This window comes from Ambystoma mexicanum, chromosome 8 (genome assembly GCF_040938575.1).
Source record: "Ambystoma mexicanum isolate Mex_15411 chromosome 8, UKY_AmexF1_1, whole genome shotgun sequence".
NCBI classification, from domain to species: domain Eukaryota; kingdom Metazoa; phylum Chordata; class Amphibia; order Caudata; family Ambystomatidae; genus Ambystoma; species Ambystoma mexicanum.
The window spans coordinates 42758422-42782494 of record NC_090929.1 but is presented as its reverse complement, the minus strand read 5'-3'; the positions used below and the strand labels follow the sequence as shown (position 1 = coordinate 42782494).

General features: G+C 49.3%; 1 protein-coding gene across 2 annotated transcripts; it reads left to right on the top strand.

The window, feature by feature from the left end:
- Positions 1-286: 286 nt before the first annotated feature.
- On the top strand, positions 287-22827 carry LOC138471570 (torsin-1A-like). 2 transcript variants are annotated; one of them, XM_069609233.1, is made up of 5 exons: positions 287-633; positions 12977-13242; positions 14700-14875; positions 14995-15122; positions 22417-22827. In XM_069609233.1, exons 1-5 carry the CDS (start codon positions 330-332, stop codon positions 22659-22661), a joined length of 1119 nt encoding a protein of 372 aa, XP_069465334.1. In that variant the 5' UTR covers positions 287-329; the 3' UTR covers positions 22662-22827. The 2 variants fall into 2 exon arrangements, with proteins under 2 accessions (XP_069465334.1, XP_069465335.1); XM_069609234.1 differs by having other exon boundaries at positions 380-633; positions 14995-15141; positions 22417-22551.
- The last annotated feature ends 1246 nt before the right edge of the window (positions 22828-24073 follow it).

The window sequence follows — 24073 nt, the reverse complement described above, 5'->3', positions numbered from 1 at the left end:
CTCTGATGCTACTAGTGTAAAGTGTCCTGCAAAACCATTTATATAAAGTTGGCCACCCTAATTCCGGCTGTTATGCGAGTCTGGCTTCATGCCAAGTGTGGTGAAGCCCTGAATCCACTATAATTTCAACACAATGAGTCTGTCACGTGTCATGCACATCGTGCCTGCCCCTGGTATCTGCTGAGCAGCCCTCTAGCACGTGCTACAGACACTGCCGGCCCGACTAGCCCAGGCCTGATATGATTGGTTGGACTAACTGGCGGGACACGTCACGGGTCATAGGCCGTTTCTTTCTAAGATGGCGGCGGTGTTACTGGCCTTCACAGCGCATGCGCAGGCAGTACCCTCACAAAGATGGCTTCGCGGGCGCGCTTCCCCATCCCCTCTGTGAGGGGCGGAAGTGGCGCTACTGCACGGGTGCGCTCCAGGTTCCGCGTCGGTCCGGGATGGCGCTGCTGCGGGCGGCCCTGGCGCTTCTCCTGCTGTCCAGCCTGGTGCAGGCCCTGGAGCCCGTCAGCCTGGGCCTCGCTGCCTTCGGAGCGGCCTCGGCTCTGACCGGGCTCATCACGGGCTACCCGGGGCTGTACTGCTACTTCCGGGAGTGCTGCCGCCAGGGGGGCCTGAATGCCACCGGTGAGACTCGCGCCCTCTGGGGGTGGTGGGGGTGAATGCCACAGGTGACCGGGGAAACGCCCATCAGTTGCTGGGTGGCATCGGCATAAGTATGCACATGACACCAAACATGTGTGCAGCTAAAGAGCAGGTGTGCACGTGAGCATGGACAGAAATGCATTAGGAGGGGTGGGGGTGAGGAGGCAAAGGGATTGATTGCAGGCTGGGGGGTCACCAAAAAAGAATCGGCCGGGTCTGAGGGGGCAAAGAGATTGATTGCAGGGTGGGGGGGTCACAAAAAAGAATGGGCCGGGTCTGAGGGGGCAAAAAGGTTGATTGCAGTTTATCAGATTAAAAAAAGAATCGCTCTGTCCAAGTCCATAGCGCTGAATTCTAACAGGATGGTAAGGTGGCAGTAGCATCCAACATCGCCTGTATTCCAAATAATCTGCCCACTCCCATACTTGCCAACATTCTGTGACCAAAAGGATGTAGGATTTTTCAACTTTCAAAAATAATAATTCCCATAACAATGACATCACAGGAAAATACAAAGCATACATTGGTGGCACCACTGGAGCCTTCTAAAATACACAACCCATCAAACGGCACAACATGGAAAGATGTTAAAAATGTATCATTCTTAATGGTAACTTAACACCAAATTCAATTACCTAATTTCACATAAGGTATAAATAACACAGAGCAGGTAGGCGACGTTTGCACTGCACTGTAGCACCAGCCCAGGCAGTACAAATTTATTGCAAATTGAACACTGAATGGCATAGTGACTGATTACCCCCCCCCTCCAATGTCTGATAGGCAGCTGCTGTGTGGTGGTGTTACGCTCTGCCACTTGCCTTCACAGGTGGTTCACCCAAGGGTTGTCCTGGCAAGAGTGCAGGACAGAGTCATGTAGCTGCCAGGTCAGTGGATTGGTCTGAGCCCAACCAAAGTAATCACCTACCAGCATACTGTACAGATATAGTAATTAATGAGTTGCATGCTTTCTCCTGGAGCCTGCCTTAGTCACATAAATTACCTGCCTCTGTAAAAAGCTGGATCTGTCACTGAAATCTGTAGGAGGTAGGCCTGCTTAAAAAGCAGTAGCCTACAGCCTAAATATGTACGGTTGGCACATATGCACTCCTGCCAGCAGCCCTGTGCAGTGTCCCGGTCAGCACTGCACTGTGAAGTGTGGAGGAGAAGACGAAGTTAAGAATGTGACCTGTTTCCAGCTTTGGAGCTGTCAAAAGAAAGGCTGGACATTTACTGCAAAGAGAGATGGTGGTGTTTTTTTTTTTTTTTCTGTGTGTGTTTTTCTAGCGATGTCAACAGGGCAGATTTAATGTCCTTTCTGCAAACTGAGTGAAATGCCCAGATGTTGAAGTACAACTAGAGTCGCCACTTTAGACGTTTTAAGAAGCTCAGTTGAATATTTTTCAAAAGCGGTGTGATAAGTTAGCACACTCCTTCCTATATCTGCGTCATGCTCCATGTCACACCACTGGAGTTCCCTGCTAGAATCCCCCAAACAACGATATTTCTTATGGCGTGGATGGTTCGTGGCTATACATTCATCCACATTGTATATTCAGTTGTTACTTTAACTAAAAAATGACATAAAACATGGTTGTTTTTTTAAATGTAATTGTGCTTTGTATAGCACCTTTACCCATTGCTATGGTCTCGAAGCACTGTTGGTTGAACACGCTTGGCGCTCGGTGGACCAAGTCCAGGTATGGGAAATTCGTCAGAGGAGTTTAAAATGCGTGCATGCATTTTAGTCTTTATGAAATAGGTGGGGTGGTCAAGTTCTAGTAATTACCCATGTCGGGCTGGTAAGTGGATGGGTGCAGAGACGTAGTCTGGAGCATATGCAAGAACAGGAAACTCATGTGTGCCGCTGGAATTTTTTTTTCATGGGGGATAGCTGCATTCTTATGGCAGAGGTGTTGTGCAATGTGTCTTAGGGTAGTGTATGATAGCAGATGTGGGTGGGTTGCTGTACCTTCGGCTTCCTTTCATAAGCATGCAGTGTGATACGTACCTGTGTTTCCGCTGCCTGGTTTCTTGGCTTCGTAGATGCAGCTGAATTTAGAAGAGGGCGAGGCGAATTCACGGGACTGCTAAATTCTACAGTGAAAAAAGCACAGCAGCTATATTCAGAAGGAATGCAGCTAAATACAACACAGGCATCATAAATATATCAAGATTACTGCAATTTATTTTTTTCTTCAAATGATTCAAAATATTCTTCCAAAATGTGTCCTTCCACAATGTGTTCAATTAATCCTCATGAATCTGCAATTTTCATGAATGTGGTTATCCTTCATGAATCCAGTTCTAATTCATACAAGTTGCAGATTCCCGAGGATATAATTGGACGCATTGTGAAAGTTCACATTTTGGTAGTATATTGTGATCCTTTTGAAGAAAAAATCATTTGGAGTAATTTACATACATTTTATAATTTGGAAAACTGTTTTTATTTTGTTTTTTTTAAATTGAATATACAATTTGGATGAATGAAAAGCACATAAACCATCCACAACACAAGAAGTATCATTTTAAGAAGTTTAATGCAACAAATACCCACAGATTTACGTTTCAAAATGGTCAGTCATGTGATGGGTGGAAATGGGTTGATGCAGATGCTGTTGGAGTCCAACTAGAAAGGCAGTCACTACATCAGTAACATGTTAAAACAACCAAAAGCCAGAGGGACTTGTATCTAATAGGCAATAAGTCTAAGTCTAAATAAGAAAAGGCAGAGACGAGATGCCTCGTGGGCATTTGCCGTCTTAAGCTTCTTCTAATGTCTCCGCTGTAGCCACTCTGGTTCTACTTCAACATATCAGCAGTCGGCAGAAAATCATGTAGCATTAAAAACTGCCTTTTAACCCACCTTCACTGTAAATGTCCAGCCTATTTTCTCCTGGTCCCAGCTAACGTGCTTAAAGCCGGTCACCACCTTAACTTCAAGGGATGTTCTTTTCCACACTTGCAGTCTAGTTCCGCCCTGGACCAGCACAACATTGGAGGCAGTAGCTGATGATTTCAAATGATGGCCGTCCGCAGTCGACTATACCGTCCTCCTCCCTCCTCCAGCAACTCCACTCTTCGACTTTAGTGATGCGCAGTTGGACAGCCTGATTGATTGCACTTTCTCGGATAAAAATAAACAGTCTTTTTGCCCCCTTGCACGTGATGTCCACCTCCTTCTTTATTGTAACCCTTGACGATTTTCTGTCCTTTTTCCAATACACAAATCTACCATTTCACTGAACTTATACAGTTGTATGTGTTTGTTTTTTTAAAATTTTTTTTAATTTATTTACGTTTTCACTCTTTTTTTTAATGGCACCTAACTCCTTATTCAATTTAACATTTTATTAGAGTTTTCAGAAACAAATGCACAGGAAGCAGTAACATAACTTTTAAGGCACATAGATAATGTGGGTAAGTGGGGTAGCCCCGAGGGAAGGGGGGTGGCATCAGGCCTCCTCCAACTGCTTCCATAGCCGTGGATTGGAGGATTGGGACCATGTGTATGCATGTGATAGCTTCGCTGCAAGCGCGTGTCTAGAGATGTCAGGAACACCCATCCCTCCCGTGATCCTCCTTTGGAGCATTGGGGACAAAGGGCTGCCCTGTCTCGTTCCCCTGGTAATACTGATGGTTTCGGATCTGACGCTGTTGACCCGCAATTGCGTAGTGGGGTGCTTATAGTTTGCCATGATCCATTTGCTGAAGTTGGGCCCAAACCCAAAGTGCAAAAGAAGCGCATTAATTTAGCCCCAGTCAACCAGATCAGAAGCTTTGTGCGCATCTAAGGAGAGAACCACCATGCTCCCTCCCATCCTTTGGGCACTTTATAGGACGTCTACGGTCCGTCTGATGTTATCCTGAGTTCCCCTCCCTGGGATAAACCCTCATTGGTCGTTAGAAATGATGTTCGGAAGATAAGGTTCAGCCGGGACGCTAAGATTTTTGAGAACACCTTTTCCGGTCATTATTCATGAGGATGATTGGCCTGTAGGAGGAGGCTTGTTCAGGGTCGTTCCCCGGTTTGTGCACTAGAATCGTTAGTGATTCTGCCATAGAATTGGTGACCCTACCAGTGGTGAGGAAGGAGTTTGTTTGTTTATTTGATATAGCGCGCAAAACCCAGAGGTAATGGCGCAACAGAGAACAGAAGAGTAAGTATAGATAAAGACTTGGTTACAGGGTAGGAAACAGTTGAATGGTGAGCAGAGCATTACATTACTTACAGGGTCTGTTAAGTAGGCGTATATACAAATATCCATACAGTATTGTACATTTAGCAGGTCAGTTTATATACATATATACAGTGAGGTGGGCTAGGTGCAGGGGCGTTGTTCATTCATGGGGATCGTTGGAGCGTAACCAGTTGAGGGTGTTTCGCCTAAAACTGTAATAGGATTGGTCAGTTCTGATATTGAGAGGGAGGGCATTCCAGTGTTGGGCTGCCATGACAGGGAAGCTGCTACCGCCCGTTTTTTTCTGTCTGAATTTGGGTACCTGTAGGCAGTAAGCATTGGTCGTCCTGGTGGGTCGGTCAAGGTTCTTTTTACTATTCTGATTGCCAGGTATCGGGGGCAGCGTTGTTTAAGCATTTGAAGGTGAGTGATGCTGTTTTGAGTGAGATGCGGTTGCAGATTTTGAGCCATTTGTGTTCTCTTCTTTTGTTGGATATGTGTTCCTTGTGTGGTAGGTTAAGGGCTGTCCTGAGTACGTTATTTTGCAAGTTTTGTAGTTTGCGAGTTGTTTAAGCTGTAGTTTGTTCTCTTCTGTGGGGGTGTTGCACCATTGAGTTTCTAGTTTCCTTTTTTGCATTCTTAGTTCTTTCAGATGGGGGTAAACCATGCGTTGAGGTGGGCTTGTTGTTTACTCTTTTGCAGTTTTAGAGGGGCAATAGTGTCTAGTCCTGTCTTCATGGCATTGTTGTAGCTTTCTACTAGGCATTCTGGGTGTAGGTTGTCGGGGAGAGCGTTAAGGGTTGGCAACAGTAGTGGTAGTAGGTTGTCGGGCGTTATGTTTTTCTTTGCTCTAGTGGGCAGTGGTGGTGCCATGATTTTTTTTTTTTTCATGGACTTCTTTATGGAGTGAGAGTGAAGTCGATGAGGTGGTGGTCTGTCCAGTGTTGAGGGGTAGTTTTGGAGATGGTGGTATCGCAGTTCAGTGTGGCGATCCAGTCCAAGGTCCTACCTTTGATGTGGGTAGGGGTGAGCACTTTTTGGATTAGGCTGTGTTCAGCAAGCATATTGGCTACGGCTTGTGCTGGTTTGTCATCGGGATCATTGAGACCAAGATTCAGGTCGCCTAGTAATAGTATTTGGGAGGTTTCCTTAGTGTTAGCTAAGAGGCTGGATAAATCTGCCTCGAAAGAGCCAACGGGCCGGGTGACCTATAGATCAGGTAGATGGTTAAGGTACGACAGTTGGAAATGGGCAATTTGGCTGTGAGGAGTTCACAGAATTTGAGAGAAGTTTGGGTTGATAGTCTTAGCTCAAGGTCAGTCTTGGCTATGATGGCCAGACCGTCTCCTCTGTTGATGGGTTTGTCCATTCTGATTATTTGGTAGTTTTCAGGGATGGCTATTGAGAGTGCTGGGCCTGCTGCTTCATGCAGCCAGGATTCGGTAATCGCTAGTAATTAAGCGGTAACGCTCGTAATTAAACAGCATAGAAAGTTGATGGGCCAGGATTTGCATGTACGTTTTGTAAAATTTTGCAGTGAGCACGTCGGGGCCCCGAGACGTATTTTTTAGGGATTTGATGGCCTCAACAACTTCCTCCATTGTAATTGGGTTTTCGAGGGCTGCCAATTGGGGCTCGGGGCAGAGGCTGTTGGGCGGAAGGAATAAGGGTAGGTACTCCGGGGATGCAGGCGGCCGGGCCATTACCGCTTTATGGTGTTCCACCAGCACTCCCAGTATGTCCCCCCCTCTGTGTAGCGGGCTCTACCGTCCGCATCGATAATATGAGCTAAGTTGTTTCTAACTTGTGTTTTTTTTAAGCTTAAATGCGAGGATTCGGTTAGCTTTATTGCCTTTACTGTAATAGAATTGCTTCGTAAAAGCTAGTGATCTGGCGGAACGGTCAGCACAGTGCATTTCATGTGCGGTCTTCGCTTTCACCAAGGCCCTCTGTGCTTTCCGAGTTCTGCAGGACTGTAATTCTTTTTCCCGGGCTGTCGCCTCCTGCTCTAGCCTAGCCATCTCTAACCTAGACAGCCAGCTTCGCTCCGTCCCTGCGCTGATGAGCGCGCCCCTTACAACCGTCTTCATGGCGTCCCAAATAATGGCTACCACCATCTCAGGGGTGTAGTAATCAGTGAAATAGTTAGTGAGTGCTTTACCAGTTTCACTTAGAATGGGGTCATAAAGTTTCCAAAACCTTTGGGGGGGATGGGGGTGAGCTGATATGCTGATGGACGCAACTACTGGGGCATGATCTGAGAGTGCTCTGGTGAGGATCTCTACCTTGTCCAGACATGGGTCGATAACGCTAGAGACCAGTAGGAGGTTTATGCGTGAGAAGCCCTTGTATGCATGTGAGTAGTGGGTGTAGTCTCTCACTTCCGCATTAAACAGCCTCCATGCATCCACTGTCTGTTTCTCTGGTGAGCCTTGCAAAAGACAGGGCTTGAGCGTAGTCCGATTTAGTTGGGGGGGGGGGGGGGGGGGGGGGTTTGTCCATTAGTGGGTCTGGGACTAGGTTAAATTCCCCTCCTAAAATGAGAACAGCTTCTACGAACACAAGAATGGATGGGATCAAGTCGGAAATAAATTTGTCCTGGTTGGAATTCGGACAGTAGATCACTGCGATAGTAATTGGTCGCTCCAACAGCAATCACTTCACTAGGAGATACCTTCCGTTAGGGTCCCTCCTGACTGTAATTCTGGACAAGGGGACCCGGTCACTTAATAGAATAGCTACTCCCCTTTTCTTCGACCCAGAGGTGGCAAAGAAAGCCTTTCTATATCTCTTGAACCTGATGCGCTTTTCGTCTGCTTGTAGTAAATTAGTCTCTTGAAGAAGAACTATATCCCCCAGTGACAGCCCGAGCCTATGCTCTACCGATCTGCGCTCCCCCGGGTAGTTCAGCCCTTGTACGTTCCAGGAGAGGAGTTTCAGTATGCTCCCATCATCTTGCATTATGAGTTAAGGTAGTGGGTTTGGTTTTAGAGTGCGCCCCGCTGGTGCCTTTGCTACGCTTTATGGAATAAATGCCCAGATAGTGTGATTCTGAAATAAAACCAAATGACAGTGTGGAATATTTTCCCCCAACTAGAGGGCAGCGGTATGGAGATTCTCTACTCCACCCTAGGATATCTTCGGTCCTCTACCCCCCTAAACATGAGATCCATCGTTCCCAACAGGGCAACTGGAAGGCTCTAACCGGGAGCACTGTGGCCAACTGGGCCCAACATGGTGGCGATAGAGCGCCATGTGATCTGAATATGGTAATTAGGATAACTTTGCTTTAGTTCCGTTCTGGGATCAGGCAAAAGTCAGACTTCCGGCCCAACCTGCAACTATTTCCTGACTCGCCATCTGCCCGTAAAGCTCGGGTGGCCCCCAGAGATTAGTCGCAGATGCTCTCGCAGTTCCACTTGAGGTTCCCGCAAGGGCAGAGTTCAGTTCAGTCCGGGACCGGATTTTTGTGGGGTGGTCCGCGGATCCTGCGCCTTCCACTGGTGCGCGATCAAGTCTCTGCGGTTTGCTTCTTGGCGAGGTCCTGAGGGGGACCCTCTGAGTCAGATTCTCCGATTGCTTCTGCGATACCCATAAGCTTCTCAACTTCCTTCATGGAGTGAATCTGACGTTGCGTACCCTCCCAGGTAAACCTCACGGATGTTGGAAAGCCCCAGCGATACAGGACCTTTCTTTCCTGAAGCCATTCAGTGAGGGGCTTGAGGCCTTTCCTTTTCTGAAGAGTGGAGGACGCAAGGTCCTGGTACAGAAGGATATTGGAGCCTCTGAAGGTGATTTGCTGCATTGACCTGGCCTTGCGCATGATTTCCTCTTTGAGTTTAAAGAAGTGAACTCTGGCGAGTATGTCGGGAGGGGCCATCCCAGACTGCCTCGGGATTGTTCTGTGCACTCGATCTATCTCCAGAAGAGAGTCGTCTGGGAGGGTGATTATGAATCTGAACAGGTCTGTTACATAGTCCACCAATTCCGCCTCGGGAACGGATGATGGGATTCCTCTGAGGCTGATGTGTTCCTTCTAGACCTATTCTCCGCGTCCTACTGCTTCGCCTCCAGTGCCTCACAGCGTGCCTCTAAAGCCGAAAGCCTCTCCCGGCCCCTTTCCCATTCGTAGCATTGCGCGCATAGGGCGTTTTCCACCTCCACGTGTGACTTTCCACTGCTTCAACCCGTTTATCGAGGGAATCAATCTTCTTTGTAACGTCTTCAGTGCCCTTCTGAATTTCTTTTGTTAGAGCCGACAGTAGGTCCCTTGGGTCTGATTTTGTGGCTAGGCTCTCTGATTCTGGGGCCTCTTGGGTGGAGTTGGAGCCGCTCGCCTGCTCCTTATGGGAGTCCGCCTTGCGCATCCTCTCGAGTGCTGTTTCCCATGAGTGCGGCAATGTCTGTTTGCTTGGTGGCTTTATTGCTATTGGCCATTGTGGCCCGCTTCCAGAGAGATGTGGGGGAGCATGGGGTCCCACTGGAGATGCTATTTATGTTTACCCCTTCCGGAGTATTTGTTGCTGTTGCCACTTCTCCACAGGCTCCAGGGCACAGGACCCCCCCCCCCAGGGAGGGCCAGATGCTGGCGGCGCAGACCCTGCCCTCCTCCGCCGGGTATTCTTAGGCTCTCAAAGGGCCTGTGGCACTGGGACCGTGAATCCGGTCTAAACTGTTGCCCCACCTAACGCCGGGGGGAGAGTTGAGCCACGGGGCCAGGCAGGTGCTGGAGTGTTCAGTCCCCCGATCTGCGGGAGACCTAGCCGGGGTTAAGGAGGTGCGTTTGGGCGAAGAACCCACACCTATAGGGATCAGGGCTATCACTAGGGCCGAAGCTGAGGGTCTGGTGTTGGTATGGGGAGTGACTCCGTGCCGATTTACCTCTGGTGCAGTGAATGTTCTGGGGCTCAAGAGAAGGCTTCCCCCAGCCGTCCTGGGGCATCGCAATGTCTATGGGCCAGGCGAGGACCTCCCTCCCTTGGTGCCCTCCAGGGCACTAGTGCGGCTCATAGATGGCGCAGCAGATAGAGGAATGCTGGATGGAGATGACCACGGGGGGCGTTCAGCGGCAAGCCCAGGCCACAGGCGAAAAGTGCGGCGTCGAGTCCTGCAGGGCGCCCATTGCGGGCGAAGACACTCAGGCATCGGAAGGCAGAGCAATCGGGCCAAGCCCAGGAGGGGGGTCCCAATGACCGGGTGTGGAGGATGCAGGGAGGTCTCTAGTCGAGAGCAGCGCCAGTCACCGGAGTCCAGGAGGCCGGCCGGTGGTCCGGTCGCAGATGTGCCAGCAGATGGGGATGGCCCTCGGAGGAACACTGGGGGATGCTCACCAGGGATCCGACGAACGGCGCATCAGGTGCTGGACAACACCACGCTAGGAGCAGAGGGCTGCCGAAAGATCCAGGCTCCCCCCACCCTCCCTCCCGCACGGAAATCTCAGAACCTCCATGTGTCTTGCAACCCCAGCCTGAAACTCAACTTTCCAGGCAAAAATGCTGCTGGCGGCCCAGCGGCAGGCACAGCTCGCTTTCATAGTTCTGGGGCCAGCAGATTGTCCGCCAAACGGAGAGGAGAACCGGAGATGATATGCTCTCCAACAGAGCCAGCCAGGAGCTTCTACGAAGCCATGCCGTCCATGGCGGCTCCAAGCCGCGCCCATTCCCTAACTCCTTATTCAGATGGACCACGAGCTGGACTATGTTGCTGTTACTTTCAAGATCTTTACAAATGTGTGGGGGATTTTATAGTGGTGTGTTGTGATTGCGGCAGCTTTGGCAGGTCCTGAACAGTTCACCTGCTAACTTTCTGCTATAAAAATTCAATTGGGATGAAAGTTTGAAATAAAGTGGAAAGCCTTCCAGGAGACCGAACAGACATTAAGAGCATTAAGGGAGACCTGTATAGGAGACTGAATGCTTGCTGTGAAATGAGAAGTAAGGGAACCTATCTAAAGAGTTATAGGCTGGGAGCAACGCCACGCAGGAGGTGGTGCCTGCGTTCAATGCTCATCCGGCGCACCTGCTGCGTGGACGTATTACTAGGGATAACACAGCCTAGTGTCAGGTGGCCTGAATGGGCCAATCGGGAGCATACACATGCTCAAGAGGTTACTACCAAGTAAGGGCTGCCATTGCAGATTCTAAAAATACATGTTAAAAAAAAAAGGCACAGAACTAGCTCGAGTGCAGCAGAGCGATGCGCAGGGTGTGGGTAGCCAGTGTATAGGCTGGCATCTTTTAAGAGTTGGTGAGTTATGGTCTGTGTGTTGGGTCTGTACATCCATTGGGATTAGTCGCTGGCCAGGTGTTTTTGAAAAAGCCACATTTTGAGAGCTTTGAGAATTGTGGGGGTATTTCGGGATGATACTGGGTAGGGTTCCAAAAGGCTTGTTTGCAGGCCCTCTTTGCGTAAAAGTTGTATGTACTGTACCTACACATGAGAATTACAAAGAACGGAAACAAATATAAACTGAAAACAAAACCGGGTGATATATTGCAGGCGTGCGTGGAGTGAGGCATTTTAACCTGCTTCCTTTTGCTTGGAGTAAGCTGTTTAATATGTAGCCATGGCCTGCGCTTCTTGAACTGCACTTCAGAAAGCAGTGTATATGATTGTTTCCTGACCCCATTGGTACTATGATGTAGGTACTGCATTTCTAGTCTCTTAATGGGAAGCGAACGTTTCACGGACCATGACCCGGCCCAGCTGGACCTTGAAATATTAAGGCTTACAACGTGTTTTGAGGAGCAGGGCTCTGGAATGTATCCGACCCATCCTAACTGTTGGAGGCTACCTTGATCTACTTGGATACATTTATGTAAAGCTATCCTCTGTATCGGTTCCTTCGCAGGAGTTGGGTGTCATGGTAGTCTGAAGCCGCTGCATCCATTCAGATTCACATCTGTTGCGCGTGGTCCTTTCATGCGCTGCCGTCAGCCCCTTCACGTTTCCGGCAAAGGGCCCATTGACAAGCAGCTGCCAGTGTTCCTTGAATGCACTGTTATGGGATACTGCTAGGGCTTCTGTACATTGGTTAAGGCAGTATGTGCCTCTGTTCCGTAGTTGATTACCTTGAGGTCCCCTACATCTTAGGTTGTTGGAGCGCTTGAACTTGGTCCGCTTTAGAATCATTCTTAAGTCTCACATGGCTGGCATCAGTTCTTGATTGTTGCATTTGGTGACCATTAGAGCAGACTTGTTTTGTCACAGATGCCTTTAGTAATACATCATCTCTTGAAGACGGTTCAAGCGTTTTTATTGAAATCTTGGAGAAGGTTGCCACCAAGAGCCGACCCTCTAGCTCTCTGCTTCCATGGGCTTTTCCCTAGGGTCTCTAGTACCCAAGCTGGTCAATAGAGGTCAGGAACCACCATCTAATCGCTCACTGGCTAGTTGTGATGGCCTAAAGGCAAACTCCTCATCTCACTGTCTCCCTCCTGGGATTTTGTAAGCGCTGCCTATCCAGGGGTCCCACAAAATGCTTTCTACAATCCTCCTCCAAGCTCTGCTGCGCCATCCTTCCCCTGCATGGTCTCTTGTTTCACCTTCGCCTCCCTTAACCTTACCCTAGCAACCCACATTGACCCGTCCTTCTTTATCCTTCCCCTTCCCCCTTGATCGGCCCTGGGGAAGCAGCTGACGCAGGGGGCCATTATGTGCCTTCATTCTCCCTGTGGGTCGGATTACATGTATTGCTTGCGCCCTGACCAGTTTTGGTACATGTGTCTGCTGGCTATCTGGTTACCACCCTCTGCAAATAGTGAATTCAAGAGTTTGTCTCTCGGTCACACAGAGCGGTGGATTCAGACTCGCCTCTGGCCCGTTCTGAGGTCTGGTCTCTGTGGCCCGCAGGACTACAGGTGCCAAAGAGAAACTCTGTCTAGCATTGTAGGTATGGGGAAAGAAGTGGTACTTGCCACATTTAGCGAGGAACATAGGCTGGGTCCCCCCGCCTCTGGGGCAGGACCAGCTCTCACAAACATCCTGGTAGGCTTACTGCCCCAAGCTGAAGGGGGGGGGTCCCCTTCCAATCTTGACAAGCTCAGGACCCTGATACTGTCACATTTTGTACAGGTGGGAGATGGTAAGGGGGCAAAACTAGTGCTTCTTGTTAATTTTCTTGGTTTGATGTTTGTCTGCAGCACTGGAAGAGGCTCTGGACCAGCGTCTCTTTGGCCAGCACCTGGTGAAGAAGGTGGTCCTGAAGGCAGTGACGGGCTTTATGAAGAACAAGAATCCCCGGAAACCCCTCACCCTCTCTCTGCACGGCTGGTCTGGCACAGGCAAAAATCTCGTCAGTCAGATCATCGCAGAGAACATTTACAAGGAAGGGCTGCAGAGCCGCTATGTCCACCAGTTCATAGCTACGCTGCACTTCAAACACGTTCACGAAATCAACAACTACAAGGCAAGGCTGTGCTTCAGGCAACACAACGTGTGACCATGTGCGCAGCTCTCTCTACCAGGGTGGTTCCCCAGACAGACAATATTACCGCTCCCCCAAATGTATATTTAACTGATGGGAGACTAGAGAGCCTTCAATATTGGTGTAGCCTGTTTATATCGAGGGGGTGGGTGGCATTGTGGAATTACAGCGGTCAGCAGATGTGCAGCCATGGCTTGGATTTGTCTGAGCTGGCACTTTAATGGTGCTGGTAGTTTTGGCTTATTGTATTTCCTATGGTTTTATAATGCACTGCTTTCGAAACTGCCTCGGAGTGCTGAGTACATCCTGACGGAAGGGGAGAGGGGAAGGAGAAGTTTAGACCATGTCGGGGGCATGCAGAACGAAGCAGCAGGGGGGCTGCATTCAAGATACTGCCTTAAGGGCAGATGGAAGGTGAAAGGAGACCGGAATATACTGGGACTACGGTGTTGAATGCATCCTCTACAGTTCAACAGCCAGAGTTGTATGAAATCCGTTACGTGCTAGAGAATATTCAAGGGGTTGTTTGTTCATCAACAGTGGATTTTTCCAAAAAAATGTGTGTGCAAAAAACATTGAAAAATATAGGGGGGATCGGGAATAGTGTAGAATTAATAAGGGGGTGGGGGCAATCCCCCAAAATACACATTTTCGAACTTTTTGTTCAAGAAAAAAAAGCCCGCAAAAAACCCATCCAAAAACACTGTTGAAGAATGAACATGGACCCTGTTAAAGGACAGGAATACTGGAGTGTGTGTGTGTGTGTGTACAAGGTGGTGCTGAAGGGGTGTTCGAGGCAACAGGAAAGGGGTCCAATATTCACTTGAGTGTGACTGAGTGGAATGACGCGTAGTAAGGTAGGCAGGCCAGGTTTTCCAGGTTGTGGTTAAGTGCTGCTGCTGCCGCCGCCGCCGCTGCTGCTGCTGCTGCTGCTGCTGCTGCTGCTGCTGCTGCTGCTGCTGCTGCTGCTGCTGCTGCTGCTGCTGCTGCTTGTTCGCAAAGCCATGTTCCTTTTTCCATGACTACAGTATTGGCTAGTTTGGGGGCTACTTGCATCTGTGTAATCTTGGGATCGGACCTGACCTTAAAATGTGAGGGGGTGGGTGGGGGGGGGGGTTCTAGTCTTATATATACTCTTTGTAGTATACAACCTGTGCAAGGTGCTTACCTTAGCATCACTTTTGGTTGTGGTGCAGGTAGCACTTCTGCCTCACCGTTGGGTTTGGCTTAATCCGTGCTTTTGTGCCATGTTGGCTTTGTCTTCCATTATGGAGCGTGGGCCTAGCTTTGAGAAGTAATGGAGCGCTTTCCACGTGAGGGCACGTTGTTGACCCTATACGTGCACCAGCCTTTGTCTCTCCTTGAGACCCTCTAAGCTAATAACCATGGTCTATATGAACTGTACTACAGATCTAATGGACGCGTTCCTATCACCGTAGGACCAGCTGCAGTCCTGGATCCGTGGCAATGTCACACAGTGCGAGCGTTCGATTTTCATATTTGATGAGATGGACAAAATGCTGCCCGGCCTCATTGATGCCATCAAGCCGTTCGTAGACTATTACGATCAGATTGAGGGGGTGTCCTACCGGAAAGCAATCTTCATCTTCCTCAGGTATGATTCCCCCACATTCGCGCTATCCCTAATTCTCCCCCTCTCTCTCCCCCCCCCCCCCCCCCCCCCCCCCCCAGGCGCTTGCAGAGGATCAGACTGACGTACTTCTCTTCCCACAGCAATGCTGGAGGCACGCTGATCAATCAGGTGGCCTTGGAGTTTTGGAGGAGCGGAAGGAGGCGTGAGGAAATGCAGCTGAAAGACCTGGATAATGCCCTGTCTGTGTCCATCTTCAATGACAAGGACAGTGAGTGACCGCTGCAGAAGTGAGGGTGCACAGTGGCAAGGAGAGTGGCTGCTGCAGAAATGAGGGTGTACAGTGGCAAGGAGAGTGGCTGCTGCAGAAGTGAGGGTGCACTGTGGCAAGGAGAGTGGCTGCTGCAGAAGTGAGGGTGTACAGTGGCAAGGAGAGTGGCTGCTGCAGAAGTGAGGGTGCACTGTGGCAAGGAGAGTGGCTGCTGCAGAAGTGAGGGTGCACAGTGGCAAGGAGAGTGACCGCTGCAAAAGTGGAGGGTGCACAGTGGGAAGGAGAGTGACCGCTGCAGAAAGGGAGGATGTACAGTGGCTGCTGCAGAAAGGGAGGATGTACAGTGGGAAGGAGAGTGACCGCTGCAGAAGTGAGGGTGTACAATGGCAAGGAGAGTGGCTGCTGCAGAAGTGAGGGTGTACAATGGCAAGGAGAGTGGCTGCTGCAGAAGTGAGGGTGCACAGTGGCAAGGAGAGTGACCGCTGCAGAACTGAGGGTGTACAATGGCAAGGAGAGTGGCTGCTGCAGAAGTGAGGGTGTACAATGGCAAGGAGAGTGGCTGCTGCAGAAGTGAGGGTGCACAGTGGCAAGGAGAGTGGCTGCTGCAGAAGTGAGGGTGCACAGTGGCAAGGAGAGTGACCGCTGCAGAAAGGGAGGATGTACAGTGGGAAGGAGAGTGGCTGCTGCAGAAGTGAGGGTGTACAATGGCAAGGAGAGTGACCGCTGCAGAAGTGGAGGGTGCACAGTGGCAAGGAGAGTGACTGCTGCAGAAAGGGAGGATGTACAGTGGGAAGGAGAGTGGCTGCTGCAGAAAGGGAGGATGTACAGTGGGAAGGAGAGTGGCTGCTGCAGAAAGGGAGGATGTACAGTGGGAAGGAGAGTGGCTGCTGCAGAAGTGAGGGTGCACAGTGGGAAGGAGAGTGGCTGCTGCAGAAAGGGAGGATGTACAGTGGGAAGGAGAGTGGCTGCTGCAGAAAGGGAGGGTGCACCATAGCAACGGGGGGTCGGTGGGGAGAGAGAGTGACCCCTGCTGATGGGTGGAATGTGCACTCGGTAGGAGCGCGCGAGCGACTGCTAATGTGAAGGAATGTCACAATGTGGATGGGGGGCGACCACTGCCACCACTGTATGTAAGAGACTGTAGATGGGGCGGCAGGGGGGGGCGTTCAATAACCTGGGCTGATGGAGGGAAGTGGTGTTAAAAAAATGGTTAGGTTATAGAATTTCAAGCTTTTCCCAAGTGTTGGTAAGTGTCTCGGAGGCCTTGCAAAGAAAATAGTGCTTCAGTGCCCCTTCGCTACTGGAAAGAGAGCAGCCTTTCCTGCCGGCTTCCCTACCTCTGCAAGTGATGCGAATGCATCCTGCTTACATGCCTGTCCCCAGAGCTGGCCTAGCATGTAGAAGTGATTGCGCAAACAATTCCGCACTTTATTCTATTGTCCTTGAGATTAGTGATAAATGTGTAAATATTTTCTTTGTGTCGTTGACGACCCTCCATATTGAAAGGGGTTTAGTAATGGTATTAATGTTGAAGGTGCACGTGAATACATCCTCGAGCAGCTCCTGCAGAGACACCTCTTCTAAAGAAACTAGTTTTGGCGGGAAGCATTTTATAGCCATTGGCTTCATATTCCCGGCTGCCCACATTATCCACCTGCTATTGCCATCATGTGTTCGGATGTCGGTATTGGCATGACATCTGGTGCTCTAGTACTTGCGTCATATTAGGGGATCCCTCCAAAAGCCCTCCTGAATGTTTCATCCGCTAGGTACATGCACCATTGCCAGCAAAACCCATGGTATATTCTACGATACGTGCAGTTAGCACAGCCTTGCAGGTTCGCTATGGCCACTCAGTAAAAATGCCAGACTCCCTCGGTAATGCTGAGTTACTATACACGTGAAACATTACTTTATACCCAAGTAGGACCGCAATGCCATGGTCCATCATGTCCAGGTGGCACAGTAAGGCCAGCTGCTATTCTACCCAGTTAGCACAGCACTGCTGGATTCTTTTATGCCCAATTAGCACAGCACTGCTGGATTCTTTTATGCCCAATTAGCACAGCACTGCTGGATTCTTTTATGCCCAGTTAGCACAGCACTGCTGGATTCTTTTATGCCCAATTAGCACAGCACTGCTGGATTCTTTTATGCCCAGTTAGCATAGTACAGGTCACATTATTCATAGTTGCCATGTGGCTCTTTTATGTAGTGCATGGACTTAATTGTGCGTGGTCCAGGGGCTAGTGTTTCTGTGAACAGTGCTGGTGAGTGGTGTTTGCGTGTCCAGTGGCAGCTTGTGTATGCATTGCAGTGCTAGGGGTTGAGTGTTTGTGTGCGCTCACTGCTGGTGGTGTTGGAGGCTGTGTGTAGCTCTGCAAGTGGCGTGTGGGTGGGTGAGCGAAGGTTTATGGTGGTGTACGTGGGAATGGTGGTGCAGTGATGAGGGCTCTATGGTTGTGCGTGTACTGCTAGGGGGGGTATTCGTGCACAGAGCTGCGGCTGAGTGCACAGTGTTGGCAGAATTTGTGTCGTGCAGATCGTCAGAGAGGTGTGTTGGTTATGCAATGATGCAAGTGAGACAACTTAAGTATTAATGATACTGGGTTTTGGTTTGGGAGATGCCTATGGAATCTAGGAGGAAGGTCCTAAAAAGAGGTTTCTGAACAGTGTGTATGGCGATGCCAAACAAAGTGGGGTTCTCCAATGCTCCCGGCACCTTGAGAATAAGAGTTGTTCCAATGTTGGTTGCCCTCCAAGGCACACTATTTTTCATGGCCAAAAGCTTCTTAAAAAGACCTTTTAGCCTCCTGGCTAACCCTATCTAATAGCTGTGTTTTTCTCAAATCTGTCCACTCACGTTTCTCTTGTCAAGAGCAGCGCCTCTTGTCGCTGCTCTTGCCATATTTGATCTAAATAATGCATGTGCAGTGAAATTACTGTTCCCTAGTGTCTGCTCCACCTAAAAACTTTGCTGACTCCAGTCAGTAACTACTTTTGTAAAATAAAATGTCTGATAATTCGCCAGGTCTGGGTAGTGGATTTCCTCTCCCTCCCACTCTGTCTTCAGTGATCTCGGGCTTGTGCTCGGATCCCCACAGGGATCTCCTGGTCAAACCTGCATCTCTATCCAGGCACCTCATTTGTAGATTGCTCATTGCATACAGTCTCTTTGGTGTGATGATCCTCTTGACTGTGCTCAGCTTCACCTTTAAAGCCAACTGCAGCTTGGACCTCCTAGGTTTCCTCCTGGAACTCTGAGAGAATGAAGGATCTATTCAACGCAACCAGATTCCACAGATTCACCGGGACTGTTCCGAGGTTCTTGTCAGATGCCACCTCAAAGTCCCCTCTGGGTGTTCTTTTTCTCCACTCCTAGTTAGATCGGCATGCACACTGATTCCATACCCCCCCCCTCCCCCCCCCCCGAGGAGCTTCCCAGAGGATGTTGCTAGTTTTCGCGCCACTGGATTGAGTGCTCGGGAGCATCACCTTACAGCCTCTTCTTGGAGCTGCGAGATGTACAGTCCATAGTTTGTTAGCGTTGCCTCCATATTCCCCTTCGTAGTTTTGCCCATGCCCCAGTGGTGCACTGACCTGTCCCATTTATCCGTGCCCCGTCCCGAGTCGCCTGCAGTGGGCTGGCTGTTATACCGCATTAGTGCCCCGTCCCGAGTCGCCTGCAGTGGGCTGGCTGTTATACCGCATTAGTGCCCCGTCCCGAGTCGCCTGCAGTGGGCTGGCTGTTATACCGCATTAGTGCCCCGTCCCGAGTCGCCTGCAGTGGGCTGGCTGTTATACCGCATTAGTGCCCCGTCCCGAGTCGCCTGCAGTGGGCTGGCTGTTATACCGCATTAGTGCCCCGTCCTGGATTCCCGCGCCACACTCCTCTCCCCGACAGCTACTGCAGCTCGGAGACCTGTGGGCAGAGTGCCCCATGTACACCAAAAGGCATCTATGAACAGGCCATTCCCCCTGCAGACTTCTGTCACAGCTGTGTAACACCGCCTGCCCAGCGGTTACTAACCGGCTCCACTTAAAAATCTACCTCTTTACGCTACACAGAACCCCCTCAGCCCACACCTACGCTGAACTTGCACCTATTCCTGACCACATTCACAAAGCTCAGTTCTGTAGGTTGGTCTTACAGACCCGCACATCTCGGGGTTACAGTGCTGTAATTTACCTTTTACTCTTCCCCTTCCGATAAACACAACCCAGGTGTCGCCACCAAACCCCCGGAGCCAGATCGGCTGCCCCCATCAACATTCCACGTTTCACACTGGCCTCTCCCCTTTTCCACTGAAGACCCCCCACCCCTATTTCCTTACAGGATCCGTGTGCAACAAAGCCACCAACATCTATGCAAGACCACTTTACAGTATTTCAAACCCCTCACTTAGCATGTCCCAGTACTTGTGCTTCACATACTTTAAACCCCCTCCGCCCCGCCCCCATAATAAGGAAGATGCCCTTAACCTCAATGTCGTGAAAAGTAGATGTGCTCCCGTCCCAAAAGAAATGGTCATCATTCGTGCCACCGAGGGCAAGCGGATCCGTCTTATTGATGAAGGTTCTGCAGGGGTGGGGGTTAAGGGCTTGATTTTAGGGGGTCAGGGTTTCTCTTTTTCTCTCGGTTCATGCACACATCGTTGACTGCCTCCACGACCCCTGGCTCCTTATTGTAGTTCCTGAATTTATAAAACATGAAAACGCATACATTCTGAAACTTGCTTGGGCAACTTCTTTTAATAAGCACCTAGGCTGCAAGATTCGTTTTTGTGACTGTTTGGAGTTGCTCTTAAACGTAGTGCACGTACCCTCTGTTTTTGCTGAAACCAATCGTTTTTCTTCAGTGTTTTCCATATCACGAAGCAAATAATGAAATGGTCTATCAATTTATGAAGAGGTTTCAAACTTTAGCAAAACAGTGTTCTTTTCCAATACACTACCTGGTACTGATTGCTTTGTATACATTTGTCCTTGTATCTTGGTGATAAGGGGACAGGTTGGAGCCGATGTTGGAGTTACAGGAGTAATATTCCAACCAGGCTCTGCTGTATCATTTCATGTTCATTGGGCAAAGCATGGAAGCGAAATGGCGAACCAAATGACTGTGGTAGCCTTGCACCAATCCCAAATCTCCTACTACAGAAATATTTTGGCCACAGGTAGCTTTGACACCTTTCAGCCCAAACCTCTTATGACCTATGATGGGCTCGAGAGTAAGATTGGATAAGCAGGAGCTAAAGGCAGCTCCTGGGTATCTGGCATCAACCAGAGAGCAGAAACTACCACTGGGGAACAAAGAGCTAGTACATAGCGTTCAGCAAATCTAACTTCCACATAAGATGCAACGTAGCATTGTGCCCATTATTTATGCTTTGTCGTATAGATGTGTCCTAATATGGCAAAAACTGGTTTGGTGAAGCTCACCGAACCAGTTATTGCCATTAGCACCCTTGATGGCAATGTATTTTCTTTGAATGAACGGGATGCGTCCAGTTCATTCAAATAAAATACTGACTTAAGATGTCTGCCGTGGAGATGGAAGGCAGGGCTCTATGCCAAGCCCCTCTTCCATTTCCATGGCGGGCCACGACTGAGGCTGGAGTGGCGGAGGCAATTACTGGCGAGTCTTCAAATTCTGGACAGGGTGGCCTATGAACAAGTGTTGGAACACTTGAATGGGCAATCGGGCTTTCGACCAGGATTTAGCACTGAGTCAGCCCTCTTGGATCTAAAGTGCCATACGCTGAACAAAATAAACCAAGGCCAGACCGTGTTGCTGATGGCCTCACATTTCTCAGAGGCTTTAGATTTAGTTGATCAATCGCTACTCAGATTGCAGGAAGTTGCTAATTTTAGTGACCTGGCGGTGGCCTGGATGCGATCTTTTTTGGGAAACACAACAATGAGTCTGTAGTAATACAGCAGAAGCCAAGCCCATTCCTCTGAATGATGGAGTTCCACAGGGACCCTGCGCGCTGGCAATTTTGTATAATATCTCTACAATGCTACTATCCCAAGTGCTGGAGGAAAACGAGATGTTTCTCAAACTATGCGGACGATATCACATTGACTGGGGAGTGTCAGGAAGATGTTAGAACGGTGACCAGGATTTGTAGCCTTATTGAGGATTGGATGTGCATGAGTGGGCTGGCACTGAACGATAATAAAACCAAACTCCTGGTTATAGGCTCCAGCTCTAGATTGAAAAATCTCAACTTAGAATATAAGGGCTTTCCTATCAGAGTGTGAAATGGTGACCAAGGATAAAATAAAGACAGAGTAATTTTTGACCAGACGCTGACCATGAAGGCTCAGGTCAGCAGTCTGGTGTCTACTGCTGCATACTACATCAGACTCCTTTGTCACATTCATCCCGATTTGTCTCAAGAGTTGCAAGACCGGGGCTAGAGCAATGATTTGCTCTGATTGACTGCTGCGGTCCTCATATGCTGGCTAGCCTCCAGCATATGCGCTGGATACACTTAATAAGAAGAGAGAAACTAGGACACTTGGATCTACTGATCTCGCACTACTTGAGGTCCCACAAGCGACCCTGACCTTGGTTAAAAAGAGCGCTTTCTGTGTGGCTGCACCTCTGTCCTGGAATGCAATGCCCGTCAATCTCAGAAGTTGTGGGTCATTGGAGAGTTTTAAAAAATGGAAAACCTATTTGTTTTGATAAACCCTGATGGCCTTTGTTTGTCCGACTTTCGTCTTTGCCTATTACCATCTTTTCTGGCACTCTAGTTCTGGGCGCCCGTATGCCACTGGGCCATTTTTGGTTGTGTTTGTATAAATGAAATGAAGTAAAGTTGGGGTTGGGGAGGGGAAGAAACGGTGACCGGAGGGTAAGGAGGAGTGGCGGGAGGGGGGGGGGATGGCAGGGATGGAAGCAGCCGTCCATCTGCTAGGAACACTGTCTGAGCTTGTGTGATTCAGCCCCCATGATCTGAGCAACCTGATGAGTTGGCTCCTCCGGCCCAGGTGCTAAATGTTTATTTATAGATTGTCCCAAACGCAGTTAATGTCACATAGATATGTTTGTTTGCCCTCAGTTGTCCTGGTCAGCGAATAGTAGCTGTTGATATCAAGATAACCAGGCTCTTCTGGGCTTAAAGTAGGAGCTAAATGGCTCCAGGCTCCCATCAGTTTCGAGCCCTGCCTTTGACTAATAGTCTAGTGTGGCAATGTTGGCGTGCAGGTTGATGTTGCACAGTGTCTGCCGGTAGCTAAGTGTTCTGTATCTGAACTGATTCTGTCCGTCTTTTCAATTCCCCAGGTGGCTTGTGGCACAGTGGTCTAATCGACAAGAATCTCATTGACTTCTTTGTGCCGTTCCTGCCTCTGGAGTATAAGCATGTGAAGATGTGCGTGGAGGTTGTGCTGCGCATGCGTGGCTTCGCCCTGGATGAGGACATTGTCACTGCTGTGGCTGATGAGATGACCTACTTCCCCAGAGAAGAAAACATCTATTCAGTCAAGGGCTGCAAGGCGGTGATCAGTAAAATTGAATTTTACACCTGACCCTACTAAGTAAGGGAGCACGCCGAACCGAGAGGAGATGACCAGCCTGCAGGCATAGGCGCGGATTGAAAAATCACTTTTTAAAGAGCCTTTTTTTAAAGTCTTTTGTAAACATGAACATTTTATGTGCCAATTAAACTTGCCTCCAAATGCTTCCCGATCATAAGATATTTGTAAAATGTGATCCTTGTACTGGATAATGGGAGACATGTTCTTGATGTTTAAGAGTAATTCCAGTGGGAGATTGGAGTGCAGCACATTTTGATATGTGGGTCGTACAGCCATAGGATGGGACATAATTGTAACCAGATGCAGCTCTCCATAGCAGTCTGGGATATGTGTTGATCTAAATGTTGCTGTGAGGTGGCATTACAAGTTTTGGGTTGGAGGGGGTTAGGTGGCATGGACTATTTCTCTTGCAAAGGGGTCCACATGCACACGCCAAGGCTTCCTACTGCTAGAATGGGATTTGCGCATTGACTTTTTGAGAACAGTGCAGAGGAAACATCTGAGCTTCAGTCCTTGTAGCAGTGCTTTTGGTCTTTCTATACAGAGCTGTCATTAGAATAAGGATATGGCTAGGCCACTTTGCAGCAGCTAATGCTTTATTGAAAAGGCTGCTTTGTTCGGCGTTTTTGGAAGAGCATTGGATCCCGTGTATATATTCTAGCAGTCCCCTAGTCTGCAGACCGCTGGGCCAAGGGGTAGCTTAGCGTCATATTGCAGTGTCTTGTACTACTTTGCAGGCCAGCCAAGGCATTTCTCATGCCTCCTCTGTGAGGAGTTCCAGTGTGATCCTGTTTTGCTCTCAGCCTACAGTGGACCATGAGAGCGTTGAAGGGGCAGTGTTGTAAACCAACCTGCGAAGGAAAGGTCTCTGCACAACGTGCACCGACACACGATGGATGTGGTTTTGCATTGTTCGTGCTGACTACATTCTTTTAAATGTGCCCTGCACTCACACAGGGTGGAATTATTGGTAATCTATGCAGTCACAAAATAAATGATTCCGGAGACACCAAGCGGGTACCTGATGTGATCAGACCTGTGCGTGCCCCCCACCCTCTCCCCGTCTACCCAAAGGTATGCTTGTCTGAGGTATATATGTTGTGCCAATGAAGTGCTGTTGCATCAAAGTCCAAGCGGGGTTCCCTTGTCTAAAATGATTTAATAGAAACAAGGCAAACTCCCAGTCCCCCCCCCCCCACCACCACTGCACCAAACGACCCCTGCAACCCAGGAAAGAAGGTGCGTCTCCATTTATTTTGGAACAATTCTGTGAACGCTCTTTTCCTAATTCGTGTTTCTGACCCTGAGACCTTTGAGCTGCCAAGCTTAGTGGAAAGTAAACATGAAGTCATCTGGCTTGCAGTCGGATTGGGTAAGTGTCCAGTATGCATCCCCCTGAGAGT